The sequence below is a fragment of the Pan troglodytes genome, chromosome 1, assembly GCF_028858775.2.
Source record: "Pan troglodytes isolate AG18354 chromosome 1, NHGRI_mPanTro3-v2.0_pri, whole genome shotgun sequence".
NCBI lineage: Eukaryota > Metazoa > Chordata > Mammalia > Primates > Hominidae > Pan > Pan troglodytes.
In genome coordinates, this window is record NC_072398.2 from 36,324,671 (window position 1) to 36,339,251 (window position 14,581).

General features: G+C 35.9%; 1 protein-coding gene across 7 annotated transcripts in view; it reads left to right on the top strand.

Moving 5' to 3' along the window:
• NSL1 (NSL1 component of MIS12 kinetochore complex) overlaps positions 1 to 14,581 on the top strand; it is a 53,739-nt gene that overhangs the window by 1,922 nt on the left and 37,236 nt on the right. For 6 of the 7 annotated variants that reach the window (XM_514183.8, XM_003308742.6, XM_054658543.2 and 3 more), the window contains exons 2-4: positions 2,209 to 2,287; positions 5,340 to 5,470; positions 7,407 to 7,461. In XM_514183.8, the coding sequence (XP_514183.2) occupies positions 2,209 to 2,287; positions 5,340 to 5,470; positions 7,407 to 7,461 (265 nt within the window). The remainder of the gene's footprint in view (positions 1 to 2,208; positions 2,288 to 5,339; positions 5,471 to 7,406; positions 7,462 to 14,581) is intronic. The other variant, XM_054658518.2, reaches the window with a different exon arrangement.

Below are 14,581 nucleotides of genomic sequence, written 5' to 3' on the forward strand. Positions count from 1 at the left end.
CTGATTCTAGGAAATGCTAAGGTATTTAAAACATTTAGGTGTCTTACAGAAAAAGAGGAACTTGGCTTAACCTATTATATCCTATTTAGTGGGACGATAAAGTGAATTATAAGATAAAGTTTACAGGGCTTAGACTACCACAGGAATTCACTTGTGTTTTATTTTAAATAAAGCAGAAGCTTTATTTTGTATTTCTGTTTAAAACTGCATATTAAGTAGCAGATTTTCTTTATAAACAGTATTGGTAGCAGTCTGCAATGAATATTACAAAGACAATATGTTTTCTCAGCAATTCTTGAAAGTAATTCTAGAAAATAATTTAAAAACATACATAGGCCGGGCGCGATGGCTTACGCCTGTAATCCCAGCACTTTGGGAGGCCGAGGCGGGCGGATCACCTGAGGTCAGGAGTTCCAGACCAGCCTGGCCAACACGGTGAAACCCTGTATATACTAAAAATACAAAAATTAGCCGGGTGTGATGGCGCTTGCCTGTAATCCCAGCTATTCGGGAGACTGAGGCAGGAGAATCGCTTGAACCTGGGAAGCGGAGGTTGCAGTGAGCCAAGATTGTGCCATTGCACTCCAGCCTGGTTGACAAGAGTGAAACTCCATCTCAAAAAAAACAAAAAACAAACAAAAAATAAAATAAGGATTTTACTTTATGAAATCTTTGAAATGTAGAATATGTACTTTAACTCATAATTATCAGTAATTTGGTTTATGTTATTTTTAATTATGCAAAGGGTACAAAATATATGCTCATAAAAAAATTCAAACAGTAGCATAAAGCAAAATTCTTTGAGTTCCCCTTCCCCATCCCTCTTCCTTCTAGGACATAAGGTACTATTTTGGAGAGTACTTGGGGAAAGTAAACTTTCTATACCCCCTTTCTGTGGCTTTACCTCTTTCTCTCTGTTTATGTTTGTTTGTCTCCATTAATAATGTCATGCTGATGAATTGTTATTGACCTGCCTTTTTTGAAACCAAACATGTCTATTATTTGTTAGTGTTACATAGAGCTTGTCTTCATCCTTTTTAGGTACTGCGTGGTATGAATATTGTCTATTTAACTCTTCTAATTTTGACTTTAGGTTTTTTCCCACAATTTTAAAAATTTCAAACAGTGCTGAAATGAACATTTCTAGCACATTCTCTTTAGTTTTTATGAGAGTAGTCCTTTAGGATGCATTGCTAGAAGTGAAATTGTTGGGTAATAGGCAATGTGTACTGCCGAATTCCTTTAGTCCATCATTTAAAAAAAATTTTGATGAAGTCCAATTTGTCTATTTTTTGTTTGTTTTTGTTTTTTGTTTTTTGGTTCTTTATCTTTTAATGTATTATGAACATTTTCAACCTTACAAAAAATTAGTTTAGTACAGTGGACACCCATATATCCACCACCAAACTCAACAGTTGTCAAAATTTTGTTACAGTTGCTTCTCCCTCTGTCTCCCAGGCTGGAGTACAGTGGCAATCATAGCTCACTGTAACCTCAAACCTTTGGGCTCAAGTAATCCTCTAGCCTCAGCCTTTCAAGTAGCCAGGACTACAGGCATGTGCCACTGTGCCTGGCTAATTTTTAAATTTTTTAGTAGAGAAGGATGTCTCAGTGTGTTGCCTAGGCTGGTCTGGAACTGGCCTCAAGCAATCCTCTTGCCTTGGCCTCCCAAAGTGATGGGATTATAGGCGTGAGCCACTGCACCTGGCCTACATTTGCTATTTTAAAGCATATCTTAGATCTCATGTCATTTCATCGCTACGTAAGTGTTCATCTCTCAAAAATACAGCCCTTTATAAAATATAATTTTATTTTTAAGCTTGTATGTTTTCCCTCTTGTTAACATCAACAGTCATTCAGCAGCATATATAGTACTTATACCCCTGAGATTCAACTGAGCCTAAATTTGTTAGATTTTATTTTTTCTTTCATTCTAGGAGTACTTTTTTTTGTTTGTTTATAAGAATATTCCAAAATTTTGCATCAGATTTTCTCTTGGGTAGCATAACGGCTATGAGACCCAAAATGTAGGTAGGATCAATGATTGAAGTGGAATCTTCATTGAAAAGAATAAATATACTAATTAGCTATTCTGCTACTTTTCTTTATTTCCTCTGTCACAAATCTGAAAGTATTATTTTGCTAAAACGTTTGAATTTAGTATTTAAAATTATTTTTAGTGACTTAACTACTGTGAATTTATTGCAGACTTTTGAATCAGCTGTGCAAGAGAATATCAGCATTAATGGGCAAGCATGGCAGGAAGCTTCAGATAATTGTTTTATGGGTATGTGACTTTTTCCTTCCATTATTAATTTCTGGGTTATTTTTGCAGCTAATTTTGTTTTGAATGCTGTTTTTTAATCTCCATATTTAGTGTCATCTATTTTCAAGAAGTTGTTTACTAGGGGAGTAATAAAGAACTGAGATTATGACTTCAATAGTCTTCTTTGTCAATAGTTTATTGGAAAATACTGTAGAGCTATCTCCAGATGACAAAAGAGGCCCAGGGAATTTCTGTAATTATTTACAAAGCAAGTTGTATTTTTGTAAGTGATCTCTAGAGTGAAGTACCCTTAAAAGTGTGAAGTTATTATTAATTATACAAGTACCGTGTAAATCATGAGGTTACATCTTTGTAGAAGGTTCCTTAAAGACAATTTTTTTTTTTTTTTGAGATGAAGTCTCACTGTCACCCAAGCTGGAGTGCAATGACACAGTCTCAGTTCACTGCAACCTCTGTCTCCCAGGTTAAAGTGATTCTTGTGCCTCAGCCTCCCGAGTTGCTGGGATTACAGGCATGCGCCACCATGCCTGGCTAACTTGTATTTTTGGTAGAGGACAGGGTTTCATCATGTTGCCCAGGCTGGTCTCAAACTCCTAGCCTCAATCTCCTAAAGTGCTGGTATTACAGATGTGAGCCACTGCTCCTGACCTTGTTCTCAACTCTTGGCTCATAGTAGGCACCTATGAAATATGTTAAATTAATGAATAATTCTTTCCTGTTCAATTTTTCTTTTCTTTCTTTTTAGACAGAGTCTCACTCTTACCTAGGCTGGAGTGCAGTGGCGCGATCTCAGCTCACTGCAGCCTCCACTTCCTAGGTTCAAGCAGTTCTCATGCCTCAGCCTCCCAAGTAGCTGGAATCACAGGTGCTTGCCACCACGCCTGGCTCATTTTTGTATTTTTAACAGAGATGGGGTTTTACCATGTTGGCCAGGCTGGTCTCGAACTCTCAAACTCAGGTGATCTGCCTGCCTTGGCCTCCCAAAGTGTTGGGATTACAGGCCTGCGCCTGGCTTCTGTTCAAATTTTGTGATACATTTTAATTGTAGCTTTATCACTAGGTGGTGCTAAGAAAGCATGTTCCTCTCTACAAAAAAGATTTACCTGGGAGACTTTTTTTTTTTTTTTTTTAACTAATTGTGAAATAGTACAGTATTTTCTTCAGGCTAATTATTTAACTTTTTTAATGGATAAATGAAAATTTAGGGAGGGCTGCTTATATAAATAATTATTCAAAGTAAGAAATAACTATTACTTCTTGCCCTCAAAAAGAAGGGTAGTTTCACAATGTATACTACTGGGTGATGAGTGCACTAAAATCTCAGACTTCACCACTGTACTATTCATCCATGTAACCAAATACCACTTGTACCCCAAAAGCTATTAAAAATCAATCTGTGTGTGTCTCTCTCTCTATCTATCTAGGAAAGAAGGAGGGAGGAAAGGAAAGAAAAGAAGGAAAGGAAGGGAGGGAGAATGAATGGGAAGGAAAGGGAAAGAAAGAAGGAAGGAAAGAAAGAGAAAAAGGAAAAAAAGGGTGCTCTCAAAAGAACTAATTTAGTGGGATTCAATTAATATTTGTGACATGAATGAAAGACTATACCTGATATACTTGATTATCTGATATGTATATACCGAAACATATCAGCAATTTCTCAAAATGTTTCAAAAATTATGTTTCAGATGTTAGATTTCTTCCTAATAAAGCTTCTGATCAATAAAATAAATAGGTCCATTTCTAGCATAGACTTTGACACAACAGAGCAATATGAGGACCATTTAAGCTAAGAACTTAGCTCTTTAGTATTTGTAACTACTTAGTATTTTTACTCTTTAAAATGATTTTCAAAATAAAGTTAGATGGATCACCTATATTCCTTTCATCTAGGGTGCTTCATTTCTGGGCCCCATCTCAGACTTACTGAATCAAAATTCTGTACTCCTGAAAACCAAACACCGCATGTTCTCACTCATAGGTGGGAATTGAACAATGGGAACACTTGGACACAGGTTGGGGAACATTACACACTGGAGCCTGTTGTGGGGTCGGGGAAGTGGGGAGGGATAGCATTAGGAGATATATCTAATGTAAATGACTAGTTAATGGGTGCAGCACACCGACATGGCACATGTATACATATGTAACAAACCTGCACATTGTGCACATGTACCCTAGAACTTAAAGTATTAAAAAAAAAAATCTGTACTCCTAACATACTCGTTAGGTGATTCTTCTAACATTTGAGAATCACTGTTTTAAAACATGAAAAAGCATATGATAAAGTAGAGTTAGCTAAATGAAAGAAACTCTAAACTCACTGTATCGTTCAGTTTTTCCTACCATCAATCCAGTTGAGTCCTATTTCAGATCTAGTTACTCCACTCACTGCTACTGTCATAGCTTTGGGTCAGTTCATAATAAGTCAAAACTTCTTAGCATCCCTGATATTAAATATCCTTTACAGCCTGGTTCTTATATATTTTATCATCCATTTTTCCTTTACTTTATTCTGTAGCCATTTAGAACTTTTCTCAGGTCTCCAAAGACTAGGATCTTGCAAATACTGTTTCCACTGCCTAAAATGCTTCTCCCTATTCCTTTTTTCCCCTAACACTTTTTATCCATTGGACTTACACTTCTATTTCAAGCTCAAATGTTACTTCTTTAAAGTCTTACATTTCCCAGTCAGTCAGTTTTCCATTGTTCTGTGTCCTGATGGCATTTTGCTCATACCTCTATTGCATTTATCAGGTTGCCTTGCAATTGTCTGTTTCTTTCAGCAAACTGTGAACTCTTAGAGAGTAGGAATCATGTTGTGCTCATCTTTGTATTTCTCTTGTTTAGGCCTGGCTTCTTATAGATGCTCAATAATTGATTGTTCAATGAGTAAATAAATTAATCACCAAAGTGGGGGCATTCATTAACTTGCCATATTTGTTTTCCTTCATTATTTTGTGTTTTCTAAATTTAGTTTATAGCACATTTCCATGCAGAATGTAAACAATGAGTTTTAGGGAACTTTTTATATATACATTTTTTTTTCCTCAAATAGATTCTGACATCAAAGTACTTGAAGATCAGTTTGATGAAATCATAGTAGATTTAGCCACAAAACGTAAGCAGTATCCCAGAAAGATCCTGGAATGTGTCATCAAAACCATAAAAGCAAAACAAGAAATTCTGGTAAGATGATTTGCCTTTAAAATGTTATAGTATATTTTACCACAATAAAAACATTAAAATATAAGGCTCTACATGGAGATAAGTGACATTTTGTTGTCTTTTTCTTTCCTGCCTCAATTAGTATTGTTTGTCTCTTGTAAGACTTTACTCTTCTAAGTTGTACTATGACATAGTATAGTCATACTATACTGTGTTTTGAACACACTGGTTCAAAAATGAAAAAAATGAAAGTTATAGTGAGTGGTTAAAATTGAAATTGGTGATGGAAGACTGACAATGACTTTATGATTCTGAGACAAGGATGGAAAAAGAAGCTTTTCTTTTAACACTTTTCTTTCTGTTTGTTGTTTGTTTTTGGCATATATTTGTATGTTTGTATATTTTGGAAGACCCTTTAGTTAAATTGATGAGGAAGATTGTTTTAGTACCTGTTCATAACACTGAAATTTGCTTTATGAATTGGGTGTAATTTGTTTTGCTGCAAAAATCATGACCATCTGGGTGACAAGACCAGGAATTCAGCTCCTTCAGCACGAGCTTTTTAGACAAGCAGAGCCGTAGACTTCCTTCTTATAATTACTATAGATATCAATGACCAACCATATCACACCCTCATCTTTTCAGATTTATTAGGACTAGAATAAATAAAAAATAGGAAATCCACAAGAAAATTGGACCCAAATCTTCCCTTGGTGGGGAGAGGAGATTTGCTGGGAATAGCATTGTCCCTCCAGTGAGGTACATGTTGTGTTTAGATTGTGCTATACTGTTGCCTTTAGTTTTTGAAATTAGTACATAAATGTTCACATATAAATCTTCTAGTTGCCTCAGTTTCAGGATTGTTTCAGGTCATTATATGCCCGGCTTAATATTGTATCTAAAACATTTTAGTTATTCTGTGAAAAACAGTATTCATGAGCAGAATTTTTAATTTTCTTTATAGCAGTTCTCAAATACCCCATTCCATCACTTCCCCCACCCCTCCCACTTGAAAGTTTTTTTCAGGAAAAACATTGAAAGTGTATTTTTCAGTGTCTCCCTTGTTACTGCCCCACTACCCCTAAACCCCCAAAACTAGTAATCAATATTGCAGAAAAGAAAGACGGCTGGCCTAGGTGAGGTACTGCTGTGGTAGTTTAAAAAGTAATGCAAAATGGATGAGGTGAGGATACCAAAGACCTTTTTAAAAATTTTTCCTGCCCTGCCCTGCCCTGCCCTGCGTCTTTCCTCTCTTCTTCCCTCCTTGTTGCTCAGACTGGTCTCAGACTCCTGAGCAAAAGACATTCTCCTGCCTGGGCCTCTCAAAGTGCTGCAATTACAAGTGTGAGTCACCACAGCTGGCTGAAGACCTTTTTTTTCTTCTTGTTTTCTTTCTTTTAACCTTTTTGGCTTCTGTTGGCTTTGGGCAAGAATAAGGAAGAGCAATTTCCTCTTTTTGCCTGCATTGTAGATTCTGTGCCAGTAATTCTGCTACTATAATTTCAGTGTGTCACAGGATATATAGGCTTAGTGTGGTGGTAATGTAGCCTCGCCACCTTTTAGAACTGAGTTTTCATGGAAATATGCATTTTGAGTTCTAAACACTTGTCCTGAATGAACTTTTGAAACACAGTCCCTTCATAATTGGAGACTACCCTGTACTTTAAACATAAAATTCAGTTTCTGTGCTTTTAATTTGCTTGATTGCTTTTTCTGATTATACTTTTTTATGGTGCCACTTCTTAGTATCTGCAGTAGGTGGCAGTACTGTAAAAGACATAATTCAGACTTAGTTTGGTTTTACCTTCTCACCTCCTCTTCCTTACAGACAGTAGGATTTAATTTTTTTTCCTCAAAAGAATGGTACTATCTATAGTATATCTCCCATATTAGCTGAAAGAGATGTTTATATGAAGCATTAAGTGATTAAATCTGTTTTAATTTATGTTATGTTTAGAAGCAGTACCACCCTGTTGTACATCCACTGGACCTAAAATATGACCCTGATCCAGGTGAGTCAGTATCCATTTGTGGTAAAAATGAAGCATCTGCTTATAATTTTTATGGGTTTCTGATATTCTTCTAAAAGGGTCAGCATCAAGGATATTCTCCCTTTGATGCTTTAACTTCCTACCAGTCATTCATGTTTAGCATTTCATCTAGAATTAAGAGGACTAGCTTTACACCCATTGACTCAGAATTCCAGGGGTGTTACCCTGGAATCTGAGCTTTTATAAAGTTCTTCCCTGACCCAGACTATTATAACACATACCCATCTCTAACTTCTAATACCCTCCTATCTCTGTCATTGTACTATCTATTCTTTGCATTACAGCCAAAGCTATACTATTAAAGCATTCTCTCATAGTGTCACACCCGGTGCAGTAACCATCATTGGTTTCTCATTATTTCTAAAATCAAATACAAATATATTGAATTTAAGAAGAAATAAGTATACTCATTATGCCTTTGAACTCAGTTTTGTTTCCATTTAGATGTATCCCATACAACAGGGAGAAATAAACTTGACAAACAAATTTATGTAAATCCAGCAGCAGAACTAGCATTGCTAAAAATGTGGATTATGTATATTTTCAAATGACTGTATTCTCACATTTAAAAATTTATAACAGTTTTTCTAAGAGTCCTTTTGGAATTTCCCTTTGGCACTTAAAATGACATTTCTAAACTGTTAGGATAAAACAGTTAAATCCCGGATTTATTTATATGGGATACTTATACTTAAAGCTTTGAGTACTTTGTTGAATTCTGAACTACTCTTTAATATGTTCCTCCACCTTCCCCAAATATCCTAAGCTAATGGGATAAACTGAGAGGGGGGGACGTATAAGCATAAAGCTACTCTGAAGTTGACTAAAATCACATCACTTATTGTGTTTGACATTAAAAATTGACCTAGGACCTAACACTCCTCAGTTTTCATGGTTCACTAAAAAGGGGTAGTTGCCAATATGCAGTGGTTGACATATACTTGTTTTGGTTTTGAATAACAAAAAAACAGTAATTGAAACTTGTGGTATTATGATATACTCAAGTATTACTTTTTAGATACAGTTAATTTCCCTCTAAAGAAACTTGGTTACCATTTTATCGTAGGGAGAACACACTTAGTTAATGACCCTTTGAAATGTGATTTTACTTTCACTGTTCTGATTATGTAGTATTAGTGGAAGAATCTTCTGTACCATATGATTCAGACTTAAAAAGTAAGCAAAAGAATTAGAATCTGTCTTTTGGATAAATTTTGAGTTTTTTCATTATGCATTTTCATAATGTTAACAAGCTTCGAATAGCATCAGTTCCTTAAGGAGAGCAAAATTAGCCTACAGTTATTAGCTTTATATCTTTGGCCAAGTCACCTGACTTCTTCAAGCATCAGTTTCATTATTAGTAAAATGACGAATTCTAGATTTGCCGCCTGATGCTTTAGGCGTGAATTCCAGCTCTGCACTAAATATTACAGAATGTCTTGCCTACTTATCAAGGTGGTAGTATAACCAAGCCACATAAGGGGCTGTATAAACTATATAACCAAAACAATATATGACTAGTAGTTTATAAGGATATATTGTGTAATAATAACCCTATTATAAATTGCATCCCATTTATAATAGTATACATTATAGTATTGTATACCTTATAATCTACCGAACTGGTAGAATCATATGAAACTGATTAAAATGGCTTAGTAAGAAAGTGGAAAGCATAAATGTCTATGGGCCTTAAAAGTCTGAATCAGCAGCATAGGAAAACTTTTGTGGGAACCTCTTGAAAGTTTTTTTTCCTTTATTGTAATATTAAGTGATATAAAATGTCTTTGAAAACTGACACTTTTAAAGAGGGTTGTCTGTTTTTCAAAACTAGGCAGTGTGTATAACATTGATTCAACTTAGTTACATTATGAACTTTGGGGGATACAAAGATAAAGCAGACAGATTCTCCCCATAAAGAGCTTATGTCTGAGTAGGAGAAATAAAAGATGAACATAAAACAGGATTCTTTCATGCCCCCTAACTGGTTCCTTTGCCACCTTTCCCTGTTTGAGTAAGTGGCATCTATACCTACATGTTGCTTTAGCTAAAGTTAACCTTGATTCCTTCTTCTGTCAAGTTCCTCATACCCAGTCCATCAATAAGTCCCATAAATTGTTCTTAATATAATCTCACATTCGTTGACTTCTCTTCATTTTGCTATTGTCATCTCTATTCTAGGTTACCATCACTCTAGCCAGGATTTCTACAAATGCTCTCTTAGAAGGTCTTCTTGTTTCACTCTTGCTCTCTTCCATTTCATTCTGCATACATAGGGCAGTGTGATTATTTTATTCTTTGAAATATTTCACATATTTGAAAGAAATATAGAAAATAAAGAATGCAACATAATGAACATCTCTGTTCCCACCACCCATATTTAAGTGTTAATCACATTTTGTCATACTTGTTTCAGACCTTTTTAGGAACTAAAATGTTCAGATATAGTTGAAACTTTCTTTGTGTCTTCCACTATTCCATTCCACTCCCTCTCTTACCTCAGAAGTATAACCAGGATCCTCAAGCTGTGTAAATCCTTGCTATTCATGTTTTTATACTTAATTTATAGATACATATCCATAAACAATGTATGGGATTTAAGTTTTTATATAAATTGTATCATGCTGATCATATCATTTTGTAACTTTTTTCTCCGTCAACGTTGTGTACACGCAGAGCTCTCTATTCATTTAGCTATTGTATATAGTATTCTAGTTTATGAATATGCCACTATCCATTCCTTTACAGGGGGACTAACTTAGATTGTTCCTTTTTATCTTGACATCTTGTTCTAGGTTCCTTTTTTTTTTTTTTTGAGGCAGGCTGAAGCCACCCAGGCTGAACTGCAGTGGTATGATCATGGCTCATTGCCACCTCAATCTCTTGGGCTCAAGTGATCTTCCAGCCTCAACCTCCTGAGTAGCTGGGACTTCAGGCATGTGCCACCATGCCTGGCTAGTTAAAAAAATTTTTTTTGTAGCGATGGAGTCCCACTATGTTACCCAGGCTGGTCTGGAACTCCTGGGCTCAAGTGCTTCTCCTGCCTTGGCCTCCCAAAGTGCTAGGATTACAGGCGTGAGCTACTGCACCAGCCTAGGTTGTTGTTGTTGTTGTTGTTTAATTAGTCTTTTCAGAGAGTCAGCTTTTAGTTTTGTTGCCTTCTCTAATTTTTTTGTTTGTTTGTTTTCTGGTTCCTTGATTTCTAATCTTTATTATGATCCTCCTGTTTTTGTGAGGTTCCCGTTATTTTTAGCTTCTTGAATTGAGCACTTAATTCATTTGTTTGTCTTATTTTTTAATAAATTCATTTAAGGCTACACATTTAGCTCTAAGTCCTGATTTAGCTACATACCACAAGCATTGACATGTAGAACTTTCATAGTTCAGCTCTATTTTTTAGTTTCCAAATACTATATAGAAGTTTTTGTTGTTGTTGGTTTTTTTTGTTGTTATTGTTTTGTTTTACCGTTTTCCTTTTATTGCCTTCCATTGTGTTGAGTGAATTTTCTTTTTCCTCTTATTTTTCTCTTTCTCAGTTTGGAAACTATATACTGTGTTTCTGTTCCATTTGTGTTTCCTATAAATTTTATTTTATTTTAATTTTAATTTTATTTTATTGAGACATAATCTCGCTCTGTCACCCAGGCTGTAGTACAGTGGTGCAATTACAGCCTCACTGCAGTCTTGACCTCCCAGGCTCAAGCAGTCCTCCCACCTCAGCCTCTCAAGTAGCTGGGACTATAGGTGCAAGCCACCATGCCCAGCTAATTTATTTTATTTATTATTATTATTTATTATTATTATTTTTTTGAGACGGAGTTTCTCTCTTGTTGCCCAGGCTGGAGTGCAATGGCGCGATCTTGGTTCACTGCACCCTCCGCCTCTTGGGTTCAAGCGATTCTGCTGCCTCAGCCTCCCAAGTAGCTGGGATTATAGGCATGTGCCACCACACCCAGCTAATTTTGTGTTTTAAGTAGATACAGGGATTCACCATGTTGGTCAGGCTGGTCTTGAACTCCTGACCTCAATTTTCCTTATTGTTAAAAAACACAATTTATGGGCTGGGCGCAGTGGCTCACGCCTGTAATCCCAGCACTTTGGGAGGCTGAGGTGGGCGGATCACGAGCTCAGGAGATCGAGACCATGGTGAAACCCCGTCTCTACTAAAAATACGAAAAATTAGCCGGGCGCAGTGGTGGGCGCCTGTAGTCCCAGCTACTTGGGAGGCTGAGGCAGAAGAATGGCGTGAACCTGGGAGGCGGAGCTGTCAGTGAGCCGAGATCGCGCCACTGCACTCCAGCCTGGGCGACAGAGTGAGACTCCGTCTCAAAAAAAAAACAAAAAACAAAAAACACCAATTTACGGTTACTACTTTTTTTGTACTCAATGATTAATTACATTTATGAATCAAAATTCCCAAATTTTGTAAGTTGTTTCTTGAATTTTATACCTTTTTTTCTGGGTTCACTTTTATTCTTGCTGAAGTGCCTCTGTAGATACTTTAAAAGTCTGTGGGTAGTAAACTCCCTTAGTTTTTCTTTCATCCTTGGTATTGAGTTTTTTTTTTGTTTTTTTTTTTTTCTGGTAGAGATGGGGTCTTTCTATATTGCCTAGGCTGGTCTCTAACTCCTGGCCTCAAGTGATCCTCCTGCCTTGGCCTCCCAAAGTGCTGACATTGCAGGCTTTTGAAATTTGTTTTATTTACTTTCATTCATTATACTGAATCTATTACATCATTATCTTTGACACTCTTTATAAATGGCTTTATCGAGATATAATTCATATACCATACAGTTCACCCATTTAAGGTGTACAACTCAGTGGCTTTAGTTTATTCACAGAGTTATGCAACATCATGATAATCAATTTAAAAAATGGTTTATTATTCTGAAAAGAAACCCAACACTCCTTAGCCATTATTTCCAGTCTCTCATCTTGCTTCCCTGGTCCTAGGCGGCCACTAATGTACTTTCTATCTCTATAGACCTGACTATTCTGGACATTTCATATAAATTGAATCATGTGGTATGTGGTCCCTTGTGATCAGCTTCTTTCAATTAGCATAATGTTTTCAAAGTTCATTTATGTTGTAGTATGTATCAGTACTTCATTTCTTTTTATTGCAAAATAATATTCCATTGTATGGACATATACTATGTATTTTATATATTTATATATTCATGAGTATACAGACTTTTTAAAAAACTTTTCTTCTTGTCACTTGTTAACACTAGAATGTACAGACATTTTACTCAATGACATTTTACTCATTTTGGCTACTACGAATGATGCTGCTGTGAACATTCATGTACAAGTTCCTGTACGGATATGTTTCCAGTTCTCCGGAGTATGTATACCCACAAATGGAACTGCTGAGTCGTGTGGCAACTCTTTATGTAGCTTTTGAAGAACTGCCAGACTGTTTTCTAAAGTGCCTGCACCATTTACATTCCTCCCTCAGTGTGTAAGGGTTCCAGTTCTTTATGCCCTCACCAACTCTTGTTATTGTCTGCTCTTTTATCAACCTAGTAGGTATAAAGTGGTATCTTATTGTGATTTTGAATTGAATTTCTGTAATGGCTAACAATGTTGAGCATCGTTTCATGTGCTTATTGGCCATCTGTATATCTTCTTTGGAGAAATATCTATTCAGATCCTTTGTTTTTTGAGGGAGGTATTTGTCTTTTTATTGTTGAGTTATACTGGTTCTTTATGTATTCTGGACGCTAGTCCCTTATCAGATATATGATTTGCAGATATTTTCTCTCATTCTCACTTTCCTTAAATTTTTTTTAAATTGGTACATAATATTTGTACATATTTATGGGGTACATGTGATATTTTGATACATACATACAATGTGTAATGATCAAATCAGGTATTTAAGATATCCATTACCTTAAATATTTATTGTTTCTTTGTGCTGGGAACATTTCAGATCTTCTCTTCTAGCTATTTTGAAATATATGACATATTATTTTTAATCATTGTCACCTTACTGTGCTATCAAGCACTGGGTCTTATTCTTCTATCTAACTGTGTGTCTTTACCCAAATAATTCTTTTTTAAACCCCTGCCCCACCCCCAACTAACTTCTCTGCATCCTCTCCATACTGCCTTCCCCGCTCTGCACATACCCTTCCCAGCCTCTGGTAACTGTCATTCTACTCTCTACCTCCATGAGATCAATTTTTTTAGTTCTCACATGTGAGTGAGAACATGAGATTTTTTTTTTTTTTTTTTTTTTTTTTTTGTCTTTCTGTCCCTGGCTTATTTCACTTAACCTAATGCCAGTTCCATCCTTGTTGCTGCAAATGACCGGATTTTCTTTTTTATGATGGAATAGTATTCCATTGTGTATATACACTACTTTTCTTTATTCATTCATCTGTTGATGGACACTTAGGTTGATTCCGTATCTAGGCTATTGTGAATAGTGCTGTAATAAAAATGGGGATGCGGATATTGCCTAGATATACTGATTTTGTTTCCTTTGGATGAATACCCAGTGGCGGGAATGGTGGAGCATATGGTAATTCTATTTTTAGTTTTTTTTTGAGGAACCTCCATATTGTTTTCCATTGTAGCTATACTAATTTACATTCTGACCAACAATGTCTAAAAGTTCCCTTTTCTTCACATCCTCACCAGCATTTGTTATTTTTTATCTTTTTGATAGTAGTCATATCTTAACTGGGGTAAGTTGATAACTCATTGTGGTTTTGATTTGCATTTCCCTGATATTTAGTTATGTTGAGCATCTTTTCACATATCTTTTGGCTATTTGCATGTCTTGTTTTGAGAAATGTCTATTCAGATCCTTTACCTTCTTTTTAACAGGATTTTTTTTTCTTTGCTGTTGAGTTATTTGAGCTTCTTGTATATATTGGATACTAGTCCCTCATTGATGAATAGTTTGCATATAGTTTCTCCCATTCAACAGGTGTCTCATTACTTTGTTGATTGTTTCCTTTGCTGTGCAGAAACTTTTTAGTTTGATGTAATCCCATTTGTCTGTTTTTGTTCCCTGTGCTTTTGAGGTCCTAGCCGTAAAATCTTTGCCTGGATGTCCTAGAGTGTT